This window comes from Lutra lutra, chromosome 1 (assembly GCF_902655055.1).
Source record: "Lutra lutra chromosome 1, mLutLut1.2, whole genome shotgun sequence".
Lineage (NCBI taxonomy): Eukaryota > Metazoa > Chordata > Mammalia > Carnivora > Mustelidae > Lutra > Lutra lutra.
The window spans coordinates 222,337,957-222,362,557 of NC_062278.1; the positions used below are offsets into that span (position 1 = coordinate 222,337,957).

The 24,601-nt window shown below is 64.9% G+C and overlaps 1 protein-coding gene and 1 long non-coding RNA gene across 10 annotated transcripts; one reads left to right on the forward strand and one right to left on the reverse strand.

Moving 5' to 3' along the window:
* The first annotated feature begins 152 nt into the window (after positions 1-152).
* REXO1 (RNA exonuclease 1 homolog) lies at positions 153-23,948 on the forward strand. 6 transcript variants are annotated; one of them, XM_047709805.1, is made up of 18 exons: positions 530-1,863; positions 2,213-2,275; positions 2,663-2,716; positions 13,866-15,598; positions 16,382-16,486; positions 17,236-17,446; positions 19,396-19,559; positions 19,865-19,996; positions 20,094-20,217; positions 20,839-20,952; positions 21,116-21,253; positions 21,375-21,488; positions 21,607-21,680; positions 21,870-21,980; positions 22,354-22,469; positions 22,566-22,704; positions 22,867-22,987; positions 23,066-23,948. In XM_047709805.1, the coding sequence occupies exons 1-18, from the start codon at positions 1,767-1,769 to the stop codon at positions 23,152-23,154; spliced, it is 3,699 nt and encodes a 1,232-aa protein (XP_047565761.1). In that variant the 5' UTR covers positions 530-1,766; the 3' UTR covers positions 23,155-23,948. The 6 variants fall into 6 exon arrangements, 5 of the variants coding, with proteins under 5 accessions (XP_047565767.1, XP_047565754.1, XP_047565761.1 ...); XM_047709798.1 differs by having other exon boundaries at positions 521-1,863; positions 2,213-2,716; XM_047709819.1 differs by lacking the exon at positions 2,213-2,275 and having other exon boundaries at positions 613-1,863.
* Positions 12,753-18,918, reverse strand: LOC125089248 (uncharacterized). Of its 4 annotated transcripts, none has more exons than XR_007123887.1 (3): positions 18,546-18,918; positions 15,909-16,035; positions 12,753-12,884 (listed from the first exon to the last, which is right to left on the reverse strand). It is a non-coding gene; the product is annotated as an uncharacterized LOC125089248 (long non-coding RNA). The 4 variants fall into 4 exon arrangements; XR_007123891.1 differs by having other exon boundaries at positions 12,845-12,872; XR_007123890.1 differs by lacking the exon at positions 12,753-12,884 and adding an exon at positions 13,138-13,632.
* Positions 23,949-24,601: the final 653 nt, after the last annotated feature.

Genomic DNA, 24,601 nt, shown 5'->3' on the forward strand with positions numbered 1-24,601 from the left:
CTCCGGGAGGCTGCAGGCCGGGCCGCCCGCGTCCTCTGCACGTCCTCCCGCGGACGCCGGTCCCAGCCCGCGCGTCCGCGCCGCGCCGCTGTCCCTCGAGGACCCGCGTCTCTGATCAGGCGCGCCGCGGGCAGCTGCTCCCGAGGTCCCTTGCGGTGGCGTCCCGGGGGCCTGCGGGGGCCTCGGAGCAAGATGGCGGCCGCGGGGTCCGGGAGGCGCGGGCGGCGGCGACCGCGGCGCCAGTGAGCGGCCCGGGGGCCCGGGCGGCTCCGGGCCGGGGTCCCGCTTCGGGACGGATCATGCTACGCTCCACCGGCTTCTTCCGGGCCATCGACTGCCCCTACTGGGCTGGGGCGCCTGGGGGGCCCTGCCGGCGGCCTTACTGCCACTTCCGGCACCGCGGGGCCCGGGGCCCCGGCGCGCTTGTCGGCGGCGGAGCGGCACCCCCCGCAGCAGGTAATGCCCGAGCGGGGCTCGGCTCCCCGGCCCAGCCTAGACTCTGCCGCCGGCGCTCTCCCGGCGCCCGGTTCTCGGCCCAGGCCGCTCTCCGCACGCCGGTGGGCGTCGGTCGGCTCCCGAGCCGGGCCCGGGACCACCCACCGCCGGGCCGGGTGCACGGCGCGGGATGTCGGCGAGCTTTCGCTTCCGGGAGCAGGCGGTTCAGCCGGCCAGGGGCATGCCCTCCTGGAGCTGTCGCGGGTGTGCAGTGAGCTAACGCAGGCCGAACGCCGAGCGCGGCCGGCACCGGTCGGCGGGCCCTGGGCTCCTGCCTCTCCTCGCGCCCGGGCTCCCCCAGCGCCAGGGGCTTGCGGCCCCGCCGGTCTGTGGCCGCGCTGCTCTTCGCCTCCGCGCCTCCGGGAGCGGCCACTGCTGTCGCCAGTAGTGCCGTTAGGAGGGTCTTGGGAGTCCCTACTGTGTGTCCGGCGCGACTGGACGGGGAGTAAGTGAAAGCCCGAGGACTGGGACGGGACGGGGAGGAGGCTTCCGGGAATTACCTGCTTTCGGTTGCGCGGAGCTGTCGGTGGACTGCACGTCGCATCACCGCGGTGATTGTCCTTGTCGTGGCAGGGCTTGGTGAAAGCGGGGAGGACTCAGGCAGGCTTCTTGTAGGGCGGGTGGGGTTTGAGCTGAGACTGTAGGAACGGGGCGTCGCAGGGAAAGGCTCGGAGAAAGGATGAAGTGCTGTCCTTGTTTCTGAGGGAAATCCAGGCTCCCACCGGTGACCTCCTCCCACCGTCCGTGTCAAGTTTCATCTGTGTTTTTCACCGTGAGAAATGATTGTTGCGGCACCTTCTTTGAACGAGGGGCGCACTGGCTGCAGTCAGATAACAGGCCTAGTTTTCCACTTTGTCAGGAAAGGAAAAGTAGGATTTTCTAATTTGTCACATAAATTTGCTCCGCCCCCTGGCAGCTGCAGCTCTGCAGGCAGCCAGATGCAAGCGCTCCTTGGTCCCTCACCTGTGCCGGGCACGGGGCGTGCAGAGTGGCGTGACCTTCGAGTGTGGCCGCCAGGAACCTGCTGTTGAGGAGAAAACACACCCGTGCCCACTGGTACCGTGGAATCCACTCCTGCTACTCCCGGCTCCAGCGGGGGCCGGCGGGCGGTGGGGGGAGCACGAAGGAGTTGGCGCCCAGCTCGCCCTGTGAGGGTCTTCGGTCCGTGTACTTACCTGTTGGCATTGTGCGTAGCGCTTTGCAAAGAGTCCCCTGATTTCTGGGTTCCTCACGGTTTACTAAGCGTTGGGAGAGGGCAGGACCACACCGCCATGCCGCTGACTTTCGACCTGGCCCCAGGTCCTCGAGTTGCCTTCCAGCCGCCTGAACTCTGGGGTGTGATTTCTCGCCTCATGTGTTCTTCCCATGGTAAGTTGCTTTACGTTTCTTTCTGCCTCACAGGTGGCCAGTTGGTTTCTCAAAGGGAACCCGTTTGGCGATGTGTGCCCCACTTGCCGTGGGGAAAGATGCCGCCGCCTGCCCCTTTCCCCAGGAGGTCTTCATTTTCCTTTGCAGGAAAGGAAGGGCAGGGGAAGGCCTGTTTCAGACAGGACGCTGCCTCCCCTGCAAGGGGCAGGGTCAGATCCCGGCTCAGTCTCTTTCTTGCTGTGGGACCTTTTGGACCCTCTGTTTCTTTCTCTGTGGCGTGCTAATGGGGTTGTTGCCTTCTGAAGAGGCCAGGGGAGAGTGGGTGCCTCATCCTTTCCCTGCCTTTCAGCTTCCCCTGCTCCAGATTTTGACAAGTTTCTTTCCACTGGGAAGAGGCTGCAGCAGTCCTGGTGTGCATGGTCCAAGCATAGGTGCTTTGGCAAGGGTGGGCTGGGCCAGGTTTGCTTGGACTCATTTTTAAGCTCCAGAGCTGCTAAGGTGCTGGGTGGGAGCTGCCTGCAGGTGGGCTGTGGGGGTCCCTGTGAGGCCCAGCACCTCTGGTCTTGGGCCAGTGGGCACCTGAGCCTTTCAGCAGAGTCTGAGTCCTGTGAGGGGGCTGGGCAGGGGGATCCTGTTGCTTCCGGCCCTTCAGACCCAGCCCCACTGCCCACCCACCCGGTGTGGGCTTCAGGATTCCCACCTCCAAGCTCGGGTGTGGCATTGCCCAGTTGTGGCAGTGCACACTCCGGCAGGCTCTCTAGAACTCTCAATAGTAGGGATGATTGTCCCCATTTTACAGATGAGGAAACTGAGGCCCAGAGATGGGGAGCCACTCTCCCGGTGAGCATGGCCGGTAAGTGGGGGATGGGATTGAGTCTGGGGAGTCAGGCCCTTGCCACACTCATCACCTTCCTCCAGTGCCTGCTGCCCAGCACCTGTGTGTCCCTCCTGCACAGCGGGGGGGCCCCCTCTGTGTGTCAGGCTTGGCGCTTGGCCCTTGGGCTGGCCGGGAACAGCGAGCCTGGGAAGGACAGAGCTGCAGGACTGGAGTACCTGAGGACAGGCTGGAAGGCGGGTGTGGTCAGGGCCGTGTGTGGGGGGACAGCCCTCCCCTGGTAGGGCCCTTTATGGTGTGGAGAGAAGTCAGGCCGAGGAGGGACGGAACTGGAAAGCAGTGTTTCCCCGTAGAAGGCGGGATGTGTTTCCTCTGTGGGCTGACTTGGAGCTGGAGGGGCACAGCCGTGGTCACAGGCAGCCCCCAGGGGACGACGGCGCTGGGCAGGCCCGCCGGCCCGCCATCTGTCAGCTGCTCCCTCTGGGGGCCGCGTGCCAGCGGGTTTCATGGGGGCGACTTCCCAGCAGCACGTGCTGGTGTCTTCGGAGAGGGGAGGGAAGGGCGCCCTCCTGCGTCCGGCGCTTCCTCAGCACAAGGGAAGGCGGGGGGGACTTGTCTTCCCTGAACTGAGAAAGAACGGATCCTGAGAGGAAACCGCGCAGAGGGCAGCATCGTCTTTTGTGTCTGGAGGCCTGGCCAGGGTGTGCAAGGAGCCTGCAGTGCCTTTGCTAGCCGGGGCAGCGTGGCCTGGAGCCTGACCCACTGGGCCTCCGGCTTCGTCTGGGCCGGGAGCTCTGAAGCTGGCTGGGGGAAGAGTGGAAACTGGCCATGGGGGCCAGTCGCGCTCTTGGTGGGGGTGGGGTGGGGGGGTATGGGCGTGGGTGTGTGTGCGGGCGTGGGCATGGGGGTGGGAGTGTGTGTCCCCGGCCGGAAAGCACGGAGCAGCCTCTCCGGCCCCCACCCGTTCTGTGCCTGCAGCACCCCCTGCCTGGGTCGTGACAGCAGCGCGTGTCCCCGGCATCGCCCGGTGTCTCTTGGTCATCCGCTGTTTCTCGAGAGGCCACCTGACTTTCTTTTTAAGCGCCCCCCCACCCCTCCCAAGATGCGGCCGCCCCCAGGTACCCAGCCTTGCAGGCCTCCCCGAGGAGACGCTTCAGCTGGTGGTGGTGGTGGTGGTGGTTCTGTTGTCGGGTGGTTCTGGCTGTGGCGCGGCTGGGCTCAGAGGCGAGGTCCTGGGCCTCCCAGAGCCCCGGATGCGCTTACCCCGGGCCTTGCGGCCGCTGCGCTCCCAGCAGTCCCAGCGGGCGAAGCCCCCGCGTTCTCTCTTTGGGGCCCTTTTCCTCACCACTCGGAGCAATGTCTGACTCGGAGTTACCTTCGTTTTAAAAACCTCGGAGGTGCTGAACAGTCGGAGGAAGGGGGCTTTGTGAGTCGCCCGAGGCAGACCCCGCAGCTGCAGACGGCGTCCCCCACCCCACCCCGCCCCACGGAAGAGGCCTTGCGGCTTTTGTGCGTCTTGTGCGTCTTGGTCCTGCCGCGCTGATTACGTTGGATTCTGTTTTCGGAGGCGAGAGGCCATCCTGGGCCTCCGCCCCTGGCGTCCTGCCACTGGCAGCCCCTCGGGACAGCCTGAGATCTCCGCAAGCTGCCCTCTTCCCCTGACCTGGGAGGAGCCGCACACGTACAGCTGCTTTGGGGTTTTAAAGTGTTTTTGCTCCGCGCTAGCAGAGCAGTGGGGCTCCCCGTGAGGTCCTGCCCCCAGGGGACGCTGGGCGCTGTCTGGGGAGGCTGCTCCTGGCACAGGGTGGGTGGGGGCTGGGGTTGCTGCTCAGCCCCCACGGCTCCCCTAGCGCCCCTCCCCCATACCCGCAGGTTGGTTTCGGGCTGGAGCGGCTGTGCTGCCAGGTGAGCGCGCGGAGCCTGCTCTGCACCTGGCTGGGCAGGGGTGGTGGGCACAGCCCGCGGGGGTTCGGGGGAGCAGGGGCTGCGCGTGGTGCTTGAGCGTGCCCCACCCCGAGTTCTCCAGGGGCTCCGAGGACAGGAACAGGCTCCTTGGCTGCAGCCGGGGCACTGCAGTACAGCCCCAAGGGAAGGCGGTCTGGCTTCGCTTTCTGTTGTGCAAAGAGCCTGTCCTGGGGGGCGGTCGGGGCGGTCGCCCCCCCCCCCAGCCAGCATCGCCGCTGTGCCTCCGTTGGCCCTTCTGTGAAGCAGGTAATGACTTGGGCGCTCTGTGGGCAGACAGTGTAGTGGGAACGTTCTTGCCTGCTTCGTCGTCCCCTCGCTCCCTCTGCACCTTGGCTCCGCTTTACAGAGCCACGCTTGGTGCCGCCAAGGCGGGTCTGCGCGAGTCCTCCGCTCTCTGCCGGCCGGTGCAGTGGCGAGGCCGGGCGGTGTGGTCTGACGCACAGCAAGAGCTGGGTGCCAGGAAGGAAGCCAAGAGTGGGAAGAGGTGCCCGGGCCACTGAGGCCGGGAGCCCTCAGGGTGGACTGCAGGCCGGGGGTCGTGGAGGGTCTCCCAGCTCCGCTCCTCGGTGAGCTGTGCCCTCTGGAGTCTGTGCTGTGCTTGGCCGGTGCCTTTCGGGGGACCGGGTGTGCGTGCTTGCCATCCGGGGCCTGTGGTCCGGTGGCTTCTCCTAGCTAGAGGTTTCTCGCAGTGGCCGTGCGGAGGGCCGGGCCACGGCAGGCTGGCCGGGGGCAGGCCCGGGGGAGCTGCCTCCCACTTGTGGCTTTCGTTTGCTGGAGGAAAACGGGGTGGGCAGCTGCTGGGGGCCCAGAACCCGGGCACCCTGAGGGTGGGGCTTGGCCGTTGCACAGGCCGCGGCTGGGCCTGGACCCGTGTTCCTGCGCAGGTGCACCTGGGCCCTGGCGTCTTCTGGGTGTGTCTGAATTCATCGCATACCTGTGGGCCGGCGCGGGTTGGGGGGGCATTCTGGAAGCCTAGGGTGGGTGTCCCCCAGCGCAGATACGGCCCGGGGTCCAGGAGAGAGCACCGTGGGCCCTGGGATTTGCAGACATCAGGCAAGTGTCCCCCAGCAAGTGATTCCTGAGCTGGGCTTTGAAGGATGAGTAGAAGTTTGCCTGGTGGCTGGAAGCAGGAACGGGGATGATAATCTAGGAGATTGGGGCTGGGAGACAGGGCAGTGGAAGGCCTGGAATGTGCTGTTGTGTGGTGTGGAGGGACTGAGGGTGGGAGGGAAGGGGGGGTCGTTGCTCTCTTGCATTGCTGCCATTCCCAGCAGCTCCGGCAGGGATCACTGACTCCTGATGGTCCTGGAGGCTGCTGTGGTCCAGCCAGTCCACCCCAGTCCTCCCCAGTCCCGCCCAGAGACGGCGATAGAGGGCTGTGCTCCGGGCCCATTGGCTTTCCTGTCTGGCTGCGGGGGGCTGTCTGTGCCACAGGGACTGTGTCCTCTGGCCACCACAGGGGCCTGTGTCCAGGGGTGCGGGTGCTCTCAAGGCATGGGGCCCCTGGGCCCGCGGTCAGGATTTCCTTCACTCACTTGCTCACTCACTCCACGAACCGGCCAGCTCACTTGCGGCCTAGGTGTGGAGGGGAGCCAGGCAGTCAGCGTGTAGAGCGGCTGGACAAGGAGGGGGCAAGGCCCAGGAAGGGGACAGGGATGGCGTGTCTGAGTGCCACGGGACTACATTCACTCCAGGTGCATCCTGGTCATTCTTGTCCCTGTGTGTCCTAGAGGCCAGAACCGTCCCCTCCCAGGTAATGGGCACACAAAACAGTTGTTTGTCCCGAGAGATCTGTGTCCTCTTCTCTAGCACGGTGGGCCAGGGGAGCCTCAAAGAGCAAGGATGGGGGTATACTGTTCCTGGAGGCCTTTTCTGGAGGACTGGAAAGCCCTGGGGCCTCCCTCGCCATGTACCCGTTCCCCAGCATTGTACTGGGTACCTGCGGAAGAGCACAGGCTTGTCTGAGCAACTTCGTCCCACCCGTTCTGTAGGGAGGATCCTGGAGGGCTGCCCGGAGGAGTTGCTGAGACAGAGGGCATCAGGTTCCGGGCAGGAATCTGGTCCTGTGTGAAGGAGGGGTGGGGGCTGGCCCACCTGGAAAGCCTGCCCTCGTCCTCCCAGCCCCCAGCACCTACGTGTGGGTCAAGTGATAAAAGGCACCGACGCTCACGTGTGGCCTTGGAGCGTAGGCGCTTTCTTAGGGGACATCTGGCTCCCCCCGTCTCGGCTCTGCGGTCCACGACCGGCAGTGAGAGGTGTGGCTTTCCTTCTCGCCACCCCCCACTTCACCCTGAAGATGCTGTGGTGTTCCTAGGCCTCCGTCGTGGGGGAAGGTGACCCCCGGGACTCCCACCTGCCACCACATTTGCGGACTTGGAAGTGTACTAGGGCCAGCGCGAGAGAACCCTCTATGTTCTCTGTGTCGGGACCGTGCCAGGACTTGGTGGCTCTCATGGGCTGGTGATGAGGGCAGCAGAGGGCAGGCACCCTCTGGCTGTGCGTGGGAGGCCGCGCGCTGCTCGCCTGTATTTCCGAGCGTTCTTTGTGGTTTCGTCCTGCCCTCGAGGCTTCCCTGTGGTTTTGCAGCGCAGCCGAGGTCCCCTCACTGTTATGGTTCCCTGCCGGCAGGCTTGGTGCTGGGCCTTGGCTGCCTCCAGGCCACTCTCGTTCTGGTCCTTCCGGGATCAGGCCTCGAGGGGCGGGGTGGGGGGCTCCCTTGTGTGTGGCCTGTGATGGCCAGAGAGAGCCCAGTCAGGTGGTGGTCTCAGGGCTGTCTGGGGCCCTCTTTCTTTTCTTTCCCCTGGAGCCCTTGCACTTGCTTTGGGTGGTGGGGGGGGGTTGGATTGGGGCGGGGAGGGCAGCAAGGGGAGGCTGTCCGGGGCTCGGAGCTTTGAGCTGGTGTGTGGAGCCGTCCAGCATGGTCAGCCTGCCCTGGAGGCAGAGGTGGACCCCAGGCCCTGCTCCCCTTGGCGCAGACCAGCCTCCTCATCAGGCACATAGCAGGGGCCCCCTCGTGTGCCCTCTTGAGCACCCCTTCTGTTGGCTGTCGCTCTTTTTTTCCTAGATGTCGGGGTGCCCCAGGTGGCCCCAGAACTCCTCGGTCTGCTCCAGAATGACAGGTGGATGGCCAGGTACTTTGACCCCCGGCTTCAGGCTCCTGCCCTGTCCGGTGGGCACTGGGATGTCCAGGAGTGGGGGGTGAGGGCATCCTACCCTGGGGTGGGTAGGAAGGTAATCAGGAATAGAGACTCTGGGCCCAGAGAGGAGTAGTGATGTGAGCCCCTCTGCGGACCTGGTGGGGGGGCTGCTCTGGCCCCTTTTGGGGGCTGGCCAGAAAAGCCCAAAATGAGCCCCAGTTATAGCCACGCCAGGGCTGGCAGGTAGCCAGTGTCCTTTCTACCGCTGTGGCCTTACCAGGGGGTCCCCCCTCCTCCTCGCGCGGTCTCTGCGCCTCTGCAGCTTCTGGAGCCCGGGCGGCTTCGGCCTCTCTGCTAACTAGCCCTGGCGCTCTGCTTATCTGAAGGACCGTGGGGACGGTCTCCTCCCTGCGCCCTGCTGCCCCCGTGCAGGGTCCCCAGGCTCTGGCCGCCCCCGGGTTGGAGGAGAGTTCCTCTGGGGTCTTATCCGAGCTCGAAGCCCGGGTGGGACCGCTGTGCGGCTGTCCTTATCATCCTTGGACCTTGGGCAGCGTAGGAGGAGGGCTGGGGCGACAGCCAGCCCTTCAGAAGGCAGACGAGGTCGGCTGGCAGCGGCAGCACTGCTTTCCAGGCGGGGAGGACCGAGGCTTTGGGGTCAGCCCTCTCGCCAGCTGCCTGAAGCTTAGGGAGCAGCCCGGCTCCGAGACCCAGCTTCCTTAACTGCGGAATGGGCAGACTGGGGGCAGGACGATCTTGAGGGCGAGCCTGAGTGCCTCCTGGGGTTTATGGTGGGGCGCGGGGGCCTCCCCCAGTGGGGCCTCTGTGCTCGGCTGTCTTGTTAACCCCACGTGCCTCTGTAGGAGGGTGCTCCGTGTTTTCTGGAGCTGCGGTGCGGTGGGCGCAGACGCACAGAAGGGGCCCAGGATAGGGTGTCGCTCGGCCGAGGGGAGGTTGGGAGGGATTGGAGGCGGCTGCCCAGGACTCGGGAGGCAGCGCTGCCCTGTCTGTGGCCCACTCAGCCCCTCGTGGTCTGCACAGCGACTCGGCCGGCCCCATGTGGGCTCCTGCACTCAGGGGTCTGTGGCCCTGGACGGTGGGGCTTTGGCTTTCCCTTGTGGGGCTGGGGAAGCCCGCCCGCTGTTGGGCGTGCTGGAAGCCTGTCCCAGAAGCGGGCGGTCAGAGAGTGGCAGGACGCCAGAGCGGGGGGAGGGCAGCGCTCTCTTACGGCTGGGCAGGTCCTGGGGGGCGTGGGGCCTAAGTGGGCTGCGGTCGGGTGTGGGTATGGGAAGGGCTATTTGGCAAAAATAGCCTAGTTAATTTTGTTTACCAAATGCGTGGTTACCAGGCGCAGACCCTCAAGGGAACCGCTCCTTGGCTTCCATCCAGATAAATCCCCTGAGAATTAGAAGGTGCGTCCAGGGCGCCCCACGGCCCTTCCTGACCTCTCGGTGCCACCTACCTGAAGCCTTCCAATGTGCTCCCACGGGTCGGTGGGCAGCGCCCCGGGAACGCCCTGTAGCTTGTAAAACATTTTCTTGGGGAGCTTCTTCAGTTCTGAGAGGCCCTCCGAGGTCCCGGCCCTCCGAAGCAGGGCAGGGCAGGGGGCTAGATCCCAGGAAGGTCCCCTCCCCGAAGCCTTAGGTAACTTGGCTGGGGCTCAGTGGGCCGAACTCTGGGCCCCGTGTGCTCACTTTGAAGCATGAGGTTGTAACGGAGTTCTGGGCAGCTGTGCTTGAAGCTTCTATACCTGTTTGGAGCCCCTTGGGCTGCTGACAGAGTCTCATAGTACCTGCCGGGAACCTGAGGCCCCAGGGGGTCCGGGGCTTGGCCTTGACCTTCGTAGGCCCACTGAGTGTGGTTTCTTCTGCTCTGTGGTTGGGCAGGCCGCCTCCAGCTGGGGCTGACAACGGCCCACATGGGCAGGGCTTCGGGGACGCTCACATCAAGGGACTGGGAGCTTGGACTGGGCTCAGCCAGGAGCTGCACCCGCTTCAGAGTCTGAGCTCCTGGGACTCCTCCCCATCAGAGAGGCCGGGCTACCTGGAGGCTCGTGGGGGTGGACCCGGTGCGGTTGCCCTTAGGATGCCCGATACAGGCTCCAACGTAAGAGACTAGACAGCCCCCCTCCATGCCCCTTGGCCTCAGGTCCCCCCTACCCCCTGAGTTAACGAGGGGGGTTCGTTAATGAGGCAGCCTTCGGGCCTCCGCAGACCCTTCTCTCTTCCTCCTGTGGGGTCTCGACCTAAGCACACCTCCGCTTGGGGGAAACCCTTCCTTTCGAACTGTGAGGTGGCCTGAGGGCTGAACTCTGATCTCAATTCCTTTGTTTCTGTTTTTTACTTAAAAAAAAAAAAAAAGATTTTATTTATTTATTTGACAGAGCGAGATCACAAGTAGGCAGAGAGGCAGGCAGAGAGAGAGGGGGAAGCAGGCTCCCCGCCAAGCAGAGAGCCCGATGCGGGGCTCGATCCCAGGACCCTGGGATCATGACCCGAGCTGAAGGCAGAGGCTTTAACCCACTGAGCCACCCAGGCACCCCTGACCTCATTTCTTTGAAACAGGGTTGAGGGGCTCCTGGCTGATGTGCATTTTTAAAATTTAAAAAAATTTTTTTAAAGATTTTATTTGGCTTGCCTGGGTGGCTCAGTGGGTTACAGCCTCTGCCTTCAGCTCGGGTCATGATCCCAGGGTCCTGGGATCGAGCCCCGCATCGGGCTCTCTGCTTGGCGGGGAGCCTGCTTCCCCCTCTCTCTCGGCCTGCCTCTCTGCCTACTTGTGATCTATGTCTGTCAAATAAATAAAATCTTTTAAAAAAAAAGTTACATTAAAAAAAAAAGATTTTATTTGTTTATTTAACAAAAAGCACACAAGCAGGGGGAGGGGCAGAGGGAGAAGCAGGCTCCCCGCCGAGGAGGGAGCCCAATGTGAGGCTCCCTCCCAGGACCCCAGGACCACGACCTGAGCTGAAGGCGGCCACCTCACCAACGGAGCCCCCTGGGTGCCCCGGATGTGTGTAGTGTTCGAAGCCCCTCTCCCAGGCAAGGGTAGGGAGAATCCCACCCATTCATCTGTGACCAGCCCCCGGGGGGGGGCGTATTCCCATGAGGTGGGCTGGAGGCCTCCTTGAGATTCAGCAGTGCAGCCCCTCCGTGCACGTGCCCAGTAAGTGCCCCTCCAGCTTGTGGCCCAACCGGGCCTCTCTCTGCTGGCAGCCAGGACTTCGGAGGGGAGGGCACTGCCTCTGTTCACTCAGGCAGCATTGGGCCAGAGTGGGTCTCCCGTTGCTGCCTTTGGGCTGGTTGTGAGGTGGGGTGGGCTGGGAGGGCAGCCCTCCGCCTCTGACCAGGGGTGGCTGTGAGTTCTGCCCCGGGCTCCCCACCCCATGTCTGGGAGTTTCCAGCTGTGATGGAGGCATGAGCTGACCGCGCCCTGGCGCCCCAGCTTGGTGATGGTGAGCGCTGACTTTGCCTCCCTATCTCTGACTCACAGTCCTGGTGTGTCCTTGGTGGTCTGAAGCATCACTTCCTTTCCTGTAACTACTGCCCAGGCCGAGATTCCAGGGTAAATGCCAGGCAACAGGCCTACCACGGTCCCTTCCTCCCTCAGGCCCCAGGCAGCCCCCGGCCCGGCCACAGGCCCTGCACAGCTCCCTCTCCTGACGGCTGACGGCTGGCGGCCAGCGGCGGGTTTCTGTTCCCTGTGCTCTCTCGCTCAGTGATGTTACTTGGAGTGTGCTCGGGCTGGGGGGCGCCTCACCATGGCCTGGGTGCCTTAAGACCGCAGACTCATCCTCTGACGGCTCTGGAGGGCCAAGGTCCAGAGTTGGTTCCCAGGGCTAACTCCAGGGGTGGCCGGGGGGCCCCTTCCTGTGGCTTCAGGGGAGAAACAGCTGCTACTTTCCAACCACAGGGCATGAGATCTGGCCGGGTTTGCTTTCAGGGTGCTAGAGAGTCATCTGTGATTAGACTTTTTAAAAAGTTGTTTGAATATGGTTGGGACACAACATTACACTAGTTCCAGGCATACAACTGGGATTAGTAATTAGTGATTTGAAAGGTTCATATGGGGGTCCCTCGGGGCCTCAGTGTGAAGCGTCTGCCTTTGACTCGAGTCGTGATCCCAGGGTCCTGGGACCGAGCCCCGCGTCAGGCTCTCTCTGCCTCCTTCCTCAGCCTCCCCCTCCTGCCTGCTGCTCCCACTGCTTCTGCATGAACTCATGCTCTGTCAAATAAAGTCTTTAGGAAAAAAAGAAAAGTTCATATGTTAGGTTTTGTGGTTTTTTTTTTGTGTGTGTGTGTTTTTTTTTTTTTTAATTTTAAAATTTCAGATAGGAGAGCGCCTGGGTGGCTCAGTTGGTTAAGCATCTGCCTTTGACTCAGGCTGTGATCCCGGGGTCCTGGGATCGAGCCCCACGTCGGGCTCCCTGCTCAGCGGGGGTCTGCTTCTCCCGCTGCCCATTACCTCACTCGTGCTCTCACTTGCTCCCTCTCTCAAATAAGTAAATAAAGTCTTCAAAGGAACATAAATTTCAGATAGGATTTCCTTTTTTTTTTTTTTTTTAAAGATTTTATTTATGTGAGAGAGAGAATGAGCGGGGTCGGGTTGGAGGGAGACAGAGAGGCAGTGAGCAGGCTCCCCGCTGGGAAGGAAGCCCGATGTGGGGCTCGGTCCCAGGACCCCGGGTCAGGGCCTGCGCCGGAGGCAGCCGCTCAGCCGACCCAGCCGCTCGGGCACCGCTCAGACGGCTCCCGGTGGTGACCTCTAGATTCCGGAGTGCTCGTCCGCGCTGTTGCAATACGGGCGTCATCCCTTTCTGGGGACGTTGGGCTTCATTGGCTCAGCCTTTATTTAGTTTCTGTGCTCCCGTCTGGGCGTGAGCGCGGCCCAGGGGCTTCCTGCACACAGTGGTGGTTTGCTTGTGCAGGGCTCAAGCACAGGGCCTGGAGCGCAGCCGCTGGCGCGGGTGCGGGCTCTTCATGTGTGAACCTCACGTGGTTGGGACACCAGGAAGGCTCCGTGGGAAGAGCGTGTGACCCCCGATGGTGGGGTCGCGAATTCAAGCTCCCGGTTGGCTGTGGAGGGTACTAAAAAAAACAATAATCGTAAACTTTTAAAAAACATTAAGAGGATGTAAGCTTGTGGTGCCTGGAGGTCTCAGTGGGTTAAGCCTCTGCCTTCGGCTCAGGTCATGGTCTCAGGGTCCTGGGATCGAGCCCCACATCGGGCTCTGTGCTCCGAGGGGAGCCTGCTTCCCCCTCCCCCTTCACTTGCCTCTCTGCCTACTTGTGATCTCTGTCTGTCAAATAAGTAAAATCTTAAAAAAAAGAAAAAGGATGTAAGCTTTGCTGCACCCCACTCGGTGTTCTCAGAATGTGATTTGAACATACAAGGCTTTTTTCTTTTCCCACCACGGGACCGTGACTTAGATGGCGTTCTCCTGCCTCACCTTTCCCTGAAAAGCATTGTGGGGCTCCCTAGCGGTGAGCGTCCATGTTCTCCTGGCATCTGCAGGGAGCCCTACAGGTGACACTTCCGGGGTGGCCCTCTGCTCCCCGCTCTTCCAGGCCCTGGCTCTGGTAGCTGTGCACGTCCTGCCCCGCGCCGGCTGCGTCTGTGCCCTGCCTGCTGGCCGGCCCTCCACTGCGTGAGGAAGTACCTGCTACGGCTTCACCCTGGGCTGGGCCCGCGGACTCTCCTCCGCACCCCAGCTCCCGGGTGGCACTTGTCCAGTCGGTCTCCTCCCTTGTGCCAGTTCCATGACCTTTGCCGGGAGGTCTGTGGACCAAGCGGCTGTACCTCTGGGGCCCAGTTCTACTTCCTCACTCCGCCTGCCTGCTGACGGGGGTGGGGGGGGCACTCTGGAGCCCTTGGCCTGCTGGCAGAGCCTCGCTGGGGGTTTGCTGGAGGCCCAGCCCCCCAGTTGGTCCTGGTTCTGTGCTGGTTCGTGGCCCTTTGCTGTGGCGTCAGGGCTGAGGCACGGACTGAGGCAGTAGCCAGCGTGGGCTCAAGCCGCTGCTGCCGGAGCGGGCCCACTCACTGCTCTTTCCTCCCGCTTCCCATTTCAGGGCTCGGTTATGATCCGTATAACCCCGAGCTGCCCAAGCCCCCCGTGCAGAGGGAGAATGGAGCGCTGGGCAGGGGGGACGAGCCCCGCTCGGACATCCTGGAACTGGAGCTGGTCAACCAGGCCATCGAGGCTGTGCGCTCGGAGGTAGAGCTCGAGCAGCGGAGGTACCAAGAGCTCCTGGAGACGGCCCGCGAGCACAGCTCCGCCGAGACCCCCGCCGTGGTGCCCCGCGGCCCTGCCGCTTGCCTCACTGCCGGCCTGGACGAGGACGCCTTCCCACTGTCCTTTGATTATAACCCTGGTGGCCGCCCCAGCCTGTTAGGCCCTGACGCCAGCTACCAGCCCAGTCCTCTGGCTGCTGCCAGTGAGGCCGGTAGCAAGTACTCACTGGTCTCTCTGGGTCAGGTGCAGGGCCGAGGTGGAGGGGGCGGTGGCACCCTGGAGTACGTCCCCAAGGCTGTGAGCCAGCCCCAGAGACACGGCCGCCCCGTCCCCAGCAGCAAGTACGTGCTGGACGACTCCAAGCCGTCCACGGACCTGGAGTATGACCCACTGTCCAACTTCTCCGCCCGGCTGCTCAGCAGGGCCAGCTCCAAGGACGACAGGGCCCCCAAAAGGCCCAGGGGCTCCCGCGGCAGCGAGCCCTACACGCCTGCCCTCAAGAAGCCCTGCGACCCCTTTGCCGGCTGCGATGCCAGGTTTTCAGACTCGGACGACGACGCCGCCGCAACTCCGGCCCCTGTGCCTGTCACCACCAGCCCCTCGAGAGCTCAGGCGGGCCCTGAGAGCAAGGCCCCTGGGCTGTCAGGCTCCAGGGAGGGCCAGGATGCCGAGGAGGGCGGCCCGCGGGAGACCAAGGAGATGGCGGTGCAGTATGACGTGGAGGACCTCGGGCAGCCCCCCAAGGACCCTGGGGGGATGCCTGTGGCCAAGCCCAGCTCTCCGGCCAGGGCCTCCCGGGAGCCCAGTGGCTCCAAGCAGGGAAGACCCAAGAAGAAGAAGAGTGGGGCAGCGCCCGACCCCGGCCACAAGGACAGCGTCCGGAAGAAGGACAGGGGCAGAGATGGAGAGCGCGGGAGGCCGGCCGGGAAGCCCTGTGCAGACCGGAAGGGCCCACAGGCTGGCGGCCCCCGGCATAGGACCGAGCCGCCCGAAGGGACCAAGAAAAAGCCATCTTCAGCCACCCCAGTGGCCAGCTCAGGGAAAAGCCGGCCTGACCGTGGGGGTGTCCCCCAGCTGCCAAACAGGACTGGCGGGAAGACCGCGTCAGGCAAGCTGGCCGAGCGGAAGGCCCGCTCCCTGGATGAGGGGGCCCCCCGGGACGCCCCGAAGCTGCAGAAGCGGGCCCTGAGCCACGCAGACCTCTTCGGGGACGAGAGCGAGGATGAGGGCCCCGGACCCGCGGCGCCCCCCACCGCCCCACCCCGCCTCAGCTCCATCTCCGACTCGGACTCGGACTCCGACAGCAGCCTGGGCGGCTCGGCCGCTGGGGGCCCGCGCAAGCGCCTCAAGGCCCCCCCACCCACCAGGCCTGCCCCCGCCTCTCCCTCCTCGTGCTCCTCCTCGTCCTCGTCCTCGTCCTCCTCCTCCTCTGGGCCAGGCGGGGGTGTGGACTACTCCGCCCTGGAGAAGGAGGTCGACTTTGACTCGGACCCCATGGAGGAGTGTCTGCGCATCTTCAACGAGTCCACCAGCGTCAAGACGGAGGATAGGGGCCGGCTGGCCCGGCAGGTGAGCCTCACCCCCAGCCCAGGGGCCCTGTGGCTGCGGGGCCGCCCCCATCCACGGGAACAAACTGCTGCTCCCTTCCCCTCCCCCCGCCTTGTCCACTCGGAGCAGGCTTAAGGCCACCCAGCAGGCTCCCGGGCGGTGTTCTGAGATGCACAGAGACCAGGCAGGGTTGGGCTGTATGTCGCCCACCTCTCCCTCCCTCTCCTCTGTCCCCCAAACCCGACCTGACCCCAGCCTTTCTGGGTTGGCTGGCACGTGTCCCCATGCCAGCCGCCAGAGGGAGCTGGCTTTCTGTGAAGCTGAAACTCACGGCTTCTGGGAGGGTGGCAAGGTTCCGTTAGGGCTGCCCGGTTCTCTCCTGCCCTCCTCTGTTTACAGACCTTTGAGGTGGTGCCCGGTAGATTTCTCTGCCTGGTTCCTGTGTTTCTGAGCTGCTCCTGTGAGTGGGCGAGGGAGGGGAGCAGGAGGCAGTGGTCTGGGCCGGAGACCCTTTTGGCCAAGGCCCGCGTTGCCCTTGGGCTGGGGTATGTCTGCAGGAGATGTGCTGGGGAACCTGTTTCCTCCCCTGTGAGCCAGCAGGGCTTGGAGGTGAGGGCCCCATGTTGTATCTCAAGATCTGGGAGCCCCTCCCTTGAGTGCGTCACTGCCTCCCCCCTCCCCCCACCCCCGATCTGGGAGGTCTGGGAGCTGACTTGGTGTTGGGGGGGATGGGGCCCGCTGATTTGGTGTGGGAGGTGGGGCCCGAGGGGTGGAGCTTCGCTGAGGGGCGGGTATGTGTTTCAGACCCCCACGGAAGAGAAGATCGAAGACAAGGGGCATTCGGGGCTGACCACTCTGTTCCCTGGGCAGAAGAGGAGAATTTCTCATCTCTCCAAGCAGGGCAAGGAGGTGAGCATCTGCTTTTGGGTCTTGAGTAGAAGTCGGCAGGAGAGAAGAGGCCTCTGTGGGCAGAAACCAGATCCCCGTGTTCCCCCGCTGGTGGGTGGCACAGGGCAGGGAGGGTGAGGTGACGGGTGGCTCTGGAGTGGCCGTCCTCCAGTGGGGTCACACAGCCCAGCCTGGTGCTGGCTGGGGGACGTGCTGTGTGATCCCAGAGAAGTGGCCCAACCTTTCTGAGCCCTGGTTTCCGCGGTGAAGACAGGAACGGCTGCTGGTGGCTAAGGCGAGCTAGCCGGTGGGAGGACAGGCCAGAGAGTGGGGCTCCAGGCGGAGCACCTGGGAGCTCGGGCTGAGTCAGTCCCTGGACCCCTCCCCGGGTGAAGCTGGAGACAGGAGAGGACTGGAGCCAGCAGGATTGGATGGGCGCAGGGACTCCCCCCCACGAGTGGGTGTGCCTGTTATCAGGGCCAGAGGCACGGCCTGGGCATTCTGAAGGTAGAAGCCAAGAGGGCAGAGCCACAAGGTGATCCGCTCCAGGACAGCTCGGAGACATGAATTTGAGGCCTAACATGCTGAGCTCCTTGGTTCCGGCCTGGGTATCTAAGAGCTCAGAAGAAAGCCCCAGGGTAGCCGGCTGTACCCAGGCCCCGGAGCCCCCGCCTTCCTGCCCTTGGCCGAACTGTCAGTTTTTTGCCCTGCGTGATCTTGTCTGGGTGCCCCCAGCCTATAGTCGCTCCCTGGGATTTGTCATCACCCAGGCGGAGCCCGTGAGGAGAGGCCCAGCTCCCCCTGCCCGGCCTCCCACCGCCCAGGAGGTATGCTATCGGCGGGCCCAGCAGGCCCAGAGGGACTCTGCCAACTGGCTCCAGGCTACCCAGCAGCCGGCAGAGAAGCCCTCCTCCATCCACATCTCAGCCCCTGGCGAGAAGAGGAGGATCGCGCATGTCCCCAACCCCCGCCTGGCTGCCGGTAAGTCCCAGGGCACAGTGGCTCTGCATGGTGGGAGGGCCCAAGGCTCCGCTTCTGCCACTGGTGGTGGCCTTGAGCAGGGCCCAGCTGGGGCCTCAGTGTGCTTTCCTGTGAGATGGGGATAAAGGTCTCTCCAACAGTTAGCGGTCAGGCATAATGATGCACCCAGTGGCCCTGGGCCTTTGATGGCTTTGGTGCTGGTAGAGGGTCTGAGGGCTGCCTGCCTCCCATCCCTTGTCTATCTCACAGACCCAGAGCCTCCCTCTGAGGCCCCGAGCCAGAGGTCTCCCTGGGATTCTCCCTCTGTCCCTGCTCCTGGTCTTTGTGTCCTTGCCTCCCCCAGGCTCCTTGGGTATCGGAGGCCGGTCGCCTCCTGGGGGCCGGTCTGAGTGTGGGCACTGGGCCCTAGACGGCAATGCCAGGAACAGGGAGCTGGCTGCGAGGTTGTGTGTGCGGTGTGACTGGAGGCTCTCCCCTGGTCTGGAGGCCTCAGGGGCGGTCTGGTACCCTCCCCCTGCTCTGCGGGGTGCGCTCCACACTCGGGAAGCCGGGTCACGGCTCTGTGGTCGGACAGGCGGGATGCTCAGTGGGTGTCTCTGGTTCAGCGGTATTTGGAGGGGGCTCAGGAGGCCTTGCCCAGATGCGGAGTGTGCTTCTCTGGGGGAGGCCCCTGCTGTCTGACTGGCTCTCGGGGGATTCCCTCGCTGCTGGTTCTGACACCCCCTTGAGGAACCGGGCCTGAGGGCGGCCCCACGAGGTGGTTCTATGAACGCAGGTACCCGTAGCCACCCCTGCCTTTCCCTGGTGCCAGGAACCTTCTTCAGGATAAGTTGCGCATGTTCTGATCCGTCCCCACCCTGAGCTCCCCAGTTAGGATCTGATGGCGAGAGCTGTTGGCTGAAGGTCTGTAGCTGCGGCCAAGGGCGAGGGCCCTGAACCGTGTGGGGCCTGGGCAGCGGCTCTCAAACCTGCAGCTGCTGCCCATGGCTGAGCTGCGCGGTGGGTCCTGGCATGTGGGCCTCGCCATGTGCACTGGGGGCAGGGGGCCTGGCATTCGGAGGCACGGGGGGGCGCCTCCCTGAGTGGCAGTGGGACCCACCTGAGGTCTTGGGAGTCTTGCCTGGTGCTCGGTGCTGGCTTTCCTTTTGTCGTGAGCCCGCATGCCACTGCGACATTTCTGTCTCAGTGAACCCGAAGGAGACTTGCCGTCCCTGAGAAGTGCGTGTTCTCTGCTCAAGTTGGCAGAGGCAGACCCTGCTGTGGGATGAGCCACTTCCGGCTGGTGGTGCTAGCGTCATTCCTGAGAGCCCGGGCCCCCGGGCCCCCTGCTGTCCTCATCTGTTCCCATTCTCCTGTTGCGGCTGGGCCCGGGAGCAGGGCTGGTCCCGGGCCCCAAGCACACGCACGCCCGCACCATCTGCCTGCAGCCCTCGGAAACGGCCCCGCAGGCGGGTGCCCCCCTCCGTGGGTTGGGGGGGGGGGCGGGAGACTGTTTGGTTTGTGACCTCATCAAAGGGAGCAGCAGAACACAGGCGGCGGTGGGCAGGCCCGCTGGTCACAGTGACCGGGCCGGGGGTGTCCCATACCCTCTGGTCCTCTGCCCAGGAGTCAGGGCCTGTCCCCCTCATAGTCAATGCCTCGGAGTCGGGGGCCGGAACATGTGGCAGAGGCTCCCTGCGTGGCCTGCCACTCGCCGGACCAGCCCGGTGGCGACGTTGCCTGAGCCGGCCTCCAGAGCCCCGTTTGCGTTTCCCCCTTCTCAATGGACTTGCCCGGAAGCAGATAGAGCCTAATGTCCTTCCACAGCCCGTGCCCCGCAGCCCGGCCCTTCCCCCTGTGCTCCGAGATGCACGTCCTGCTGACGCTGAAGGACCGCGGCTGCCTGGTGCTCTGCAGCTCGGTGATGGGCGTGCTGTCCTCCTGCGCTCACGCACCCTGTGCCCTGCCAGCCCCCACAGGTGCCAAGAGGGCCCTAGCCGCCAGCAGCAGCCAGCCTCCCAATGGCCCCGAGCCGGGCAGCCAGCCCCTGAAGGCGCGCACGTTGTCAGGCATGGCATCCAAGACCACCACCACCATCACCCCCAAGCGCGTCGCCCACAGCCCATCTTTACAGGTGAGTGTGCCGCTGCCCGCCCCGTGAGAGCCACCCCCTGCCCCCCGCCTGGTTCAGAGACACTGGGCGGGGGGTGCAGCGCAGGGGCCATGTGCTCCACTCCCACCTGGCCTCAGTCTCCCCCCTCATCCACACTGCCAGCGTGATCCGTTGGCACCACAAACCAGCAGCCACCCTCCTGGTCACCGGAGCCCAGAGTGTCCGGCAGGGTCCACTGCGTGCGCGACGCCCTGGGGATTCCGAGAAATGCATCAGAGGACCAGGCGGGGACACGCCACCTCCCGACAGATCTGTGTCTTCCCTAGAGTTTAAAGAAGCCCATTATCCCGAAAGAGTTTGGGGGCAAAGTCCCCACGGTCATCCGCCAACGGTATCTCAACCTGTTCATTGAAGAGTGCCTCAAGTTTTGCTCCTCGAACCAGGAAGCCATAGAGAAGGTGCGCGAGCCTGGCAGGGGGCTGGGGCCGGGGCTGAGGGGTGGCTGCTGGGCCCCAAGCCCGGGAGCCCAGGCCTGAGCTGCGTGTCCGTGGTCAGGCGCTGAACGAGGAGAAGGCGGCCTACGACCGCAGTCCCAGCAAGACCATCTACCTGAACGTGGCCGTGAACGCGCTGAAGAAGCTGCGGGGCCTGGGCCCCAGCTCCGCGCCCCGGCTCACCAGTAGGTCGGGCCGCGGTGTGCCGGGTGGCCGGGTGCTTGCGCCTGCAGCGCGGGGCCCGGGGCCGGGGTGTGGGACGCCGGCCGGCTTTCTGCCGCCCGGAGCGCGGGTACACCTTCCTTTGAGAGGCCGTGGGAGGGGCCGGTGGTGGGTGCCGGCTCTGGGCTGCGGGCTTCTGCGGAAGATGGCCGGGGCCGCGTGCCCGCACCACCGCCTCTCCTTTCTGTCGACAGCCCTCCCCAGTGAGCGGCTCTGGGCCTGGGGCCCCGCTGGTGGGGTGGCCTGTTCAGGGGCGAAGCCGGGCCTGCTGTGTGCTTTCAGCTCCGGGAGCCCCCCTGCCTCTCGAAGGCACATTAAGGCATCAGTGTGCTTGCTTCCCTGCTCTCCCGCTCCCACCTCTGCCTCCCACAGCTCCCCCTGCGCAGGGTCCACGGAGCCTCTGGAGGCCCATAGGTCTCCCCCGTCCCCTAGGACTGCCACCAGCAGCTGGTCCCCAGAGTTAAGGTGGGGGCAAGATGGCCGCCCCCAGGTCACGGGCAGTCAGGCCTTTCCTGACAGGCCCCTCCCCGGAGGACGGGGCGCACTCGGGAGTCCGAGCCCAGTTTGCCCTCCCCCACCCCCAGAAACCATCGGCCGGAGGCTTGTGTCCCATGAGATGGTGCTGGGGGGCAAGTTGGCCACCAAGACCAGCTTCTCGCTCAGCCGCCCGAGCAGCCCCCGAGTGGAGGACCTGAAAGGTGAGCCCAGCCCCTCCCCGGGCCCAGCCAGGCCGTCCCCGGCGCTCAGCGGCGGCCATGGTGGCGGCGCTTCTCTCCCACCCCCGCCAGACTCACCCCTGCTCGCCTGCCTGGCCCTCCCCAGCCTTGCTGTGGGCTGACCACCGGTCCCGGCTGTCCCCAGGGGCCGCCCTGTATGGCCGCCTCAAGGAGTATCTGCTCACCGAGGACCAGCTCAAAGAGAACGGCTACCCCTTCCCTCACCCCGAGCGGCCTGGGGGGGCCGTCATCTTCACGGCCGAGGAGAAGAAGCCCAAGGACTGTGAGTGGCCCCGAGCACCGGTGCCCGGGGCGGGGGGGGGCTGGCAGAGCGGCCTCTGGGCGGAGGGGCGATCGGGGGCCTGACGCCTGCACCCAGCCCCCAACCCCCGCCCGCCTCGCAGCGTCCTGCCGGATCTGCTGCCGGTGTGGCACCGAGTACCTTGTGTCTGCGTCTGGCCGCTGTGTGCGCGAGGAGGAGTGCTACTACCACTGGGGGCGGCTCCGCCGGAACCGGGGTGAGCACCCCGGGAAGGAGACTGGAAATGCCCGGGCCCGTCAGGGGTCCCCATCGTGCGCAGGAGGCGCATGCTGGGCTGCCCGGGGACCTGGCCCTGACCGCCACCTCTCTTCCAGTGGCCGGCGGCTGGGAGACCCAATACACATGCTGCTCAGCCGCCATCGGCTCCACTGGCTGTCAGGTTGCCAAGGTAGGACTTGCGGGCCCCGCTCGGTGCTTCCCCCGTGGGAGTGGCCTCAGCCCGGCTGGAAACGAGGGGCAGCCCGCGCCGGAGCCCTGACCCCCCTTTCCTGTCCTTTGATCCGTGTGCCTCTGACGGCGGCCTTGGAAAGAGCGGGGCGTCCGCCGCCCTCAGTGGCCTTCCTCCCACCGCCCGCAGCAACATGTGCAGGACGGCCGGAAGGAGAACCTTGAAGGCTTTGTCAAGACTTTCGATAAAGAACTTTCGGAAGACGCTCACCCCGGGATCTTCGCCCTTGACTGTGAAATGGTGAGTTGCATGCTGTGTGCTCGGTGGCAGCCTGGCGCCTGCCTCTGCAGCCTGGAGCCGGTGTGGGTCTCAGGACAGAGCAGGTGAGGGGAAGAGGGTGGCCCGCGGCGAGTGCTGCCTCCCTGGTGGCTCGGGCTGGAAGAGCGGGCCTTTTCCACACCACCACGGAGCGGCTCTGGCCTCGGCCCTCGGCTCGCTCCAGGTGCGCAGAGCGGCGCCGCCATACCTCAGGCCTGGCGTGCAGCGGGTGCTGGGGCTTAGTGAGGGCACCCTGGGTTCTCGACAGCTCAGGCTTCCGGAGCAGCCCCGGGAGCTTCCCCAGGGTGCGGGGCGGGGCGGGCGCATTGTCACACGAGCCCTCCCGGCCGCACAGTCCTACACCACGTACGGCCTGGAGCTGACGCGCGTCACAGTAGTGGACACGGACATGCACGTGGTGTACGACACCTTTGTCAAGCCGGACAATGAGATCGTGGACTACAACACCAGGTGGGGCCCCGCCGCCCCACTCCCCTCCCCGCCCCCGGCTTGGGAAGCCCGGAACCCTCCCTCACTACCCTCAGGCCCCAACTCTGCGCGCCGCAGGTTTTCAGGGGTGACCGAGGCTGACCTTGCCGACACGAGCATCTCGCTCCGGGACGTCCAGGCCGTCCTGCTGAGCATGTTCAGTGCCGACACCGTCCTCATCGGACACAGCCTGGAGAGCGACCTGCTGGCCCTGAAGGTACTGCCCGCCCCAGGCCCCGCTCGCCAAGGGTCTGAGAGGATGGCTGGGGCTGTCCTGGGCCCCGGGTGCTCAGTGCAGTCGGGGGTGGCGGCTGGGCGGTCCCGTGGGGCCCCTTCCTGCCCGGGCCCCCGTGGTGTGTGCCCGGCCGCCTGCCCACAGGTCATCCACAGCACTGTGGTGGACACGTCCGTGCTCTTCCCGCACCGCCTGGGCCTCCCGTACAAGCGCTCCCTGCGGAACCTCATGGCCGACTACCTCAGACAGATCATCCAGGACAACGGTGAGCCAGCGGGCGGTGGGGTGGCGGGCCGAGCCGGGGGGCGCCCCCCCTGACACACCGCCCCCCCACGCCCCACAGTGGATGGGCACAGCTCCAGCGAGGACGCCAGCGCCTGCATGCACCTGGTCATCTGGAAGACCCGAGAAGACGCCAAGACCAAGCGGTGACCGCTGCCGCCCGCCCGCCTTCCCCGCGGCCCCGGCCCGGCCTCTGCCCCAGCCTCTTCCAAAACAGTGCAATAAATCTCGAGAGCTAACCCTGTCCACGTCGCCAAGACATGGAAACAGAGCGGGATGAGCCGGCGGTACAAGAGCCCCGCACGGAGACCACCTGCAGCCCTGCCCCCCACCCGGCCCCGCGCCGCCCCTGCCTTCTGTCCTCTGGAGACTGCTGCTGACTCCCGGAGGAGGCCGGACAGACGTTCCCCGCTCCCCCCGGCCCCCGGCCCGCTGCGTCCCTGGCAGCCAGGCCTCCTGGCTCTCCGGCCGGGCAGGCTTTTCATGGGTGTGTTCGAGACAGGGGTTTTTTTATTTTGTATTGTTATTTTTATTATTTGTAATTTAAACCTGGCGACTTGCACAGTTGTCTTTTCCCCACTCGGAGAAGCAAGACCCTGGTGCTGCCTTCCCTGTTGGGGGAGGGGGAGAAGTTGGGGGGCCGGGGGCCGAGAAGCTGGCACTTGGGCAGCCACCAGGACCAAGAGTCCAGCCTGGCCTGGGCCAGACGGGTGGGAACTGGACTCCATGACCTCTAGGAACCAAGCCAGCCCCCCCCCCCCGCCACTCCCCCCCAGGGCCTCACCTTCCGGACCCCTTCAGGGCGCCTCAGCCTCTGGACCCTGTCTTCCGGCCGGAGCCCCACCCTCCCCAGGGGCTGTCTGTAAAGGCCTGCAGCCTCCCCAGGGCCCTGAGTCCTTCCCCAACCCGAGGCAGGGACAGAATAAATGTTTGTATGGATTTTAGCTCGTGTGGCGTCCGGTGGTGGTCTTGGTGCCAGGTGAGCCTGGTGGTCAGGACCCGCCGCTGACTGGGAAAGCAGGAGCACATCCTTGTCTGACTTCCTGAGGACCATCTCCAGTGCCTGAGCTGTCCCCGGGCCTGGGGATGCAGACACAGATCCCTGGGTGTCCTGGCTCCCTGGGGGCACCGCCATGGGGGAGGAGGTGGTACCCCAGTCCTTGTGAGTGGAGCCGCCTGGCTGGCCCGTGGGGGGCGGGGCGGGGGTGAGGAGACCCGGGGAGCCACTGTGCCTCGCCCTTGCAGGGCTGAGAATCTGCGGGGGGTATGGAAGGGTGGCCGCCCACCCACCATGTGTGCCTGTTCGCTGCTCCCAGGGCAGGCTTGTGCGCACAGCACCCAGCGATGAAATCAGGCTTTTGTGGATCATTGTGCCTCTTGGGGGTGGAAGGGCCGGGGCTGTTCAGGTCTCTACTTTTAGTTCATTTAAAATGCAAAATGAAGCCAGAAATGACTTGGCAGAAAGGGCAGGTGCTGGAGTGTCCTAGGTCTGGAGGCAGGAACACACAGGTGCTGGAGGGAGGACCTCCTGGAGGGGGCCCCCTGCCACTCTGTCAAGCTTCCGCCGAAGGCCAGGAGAGCAGGGTCCAAGGCTGAG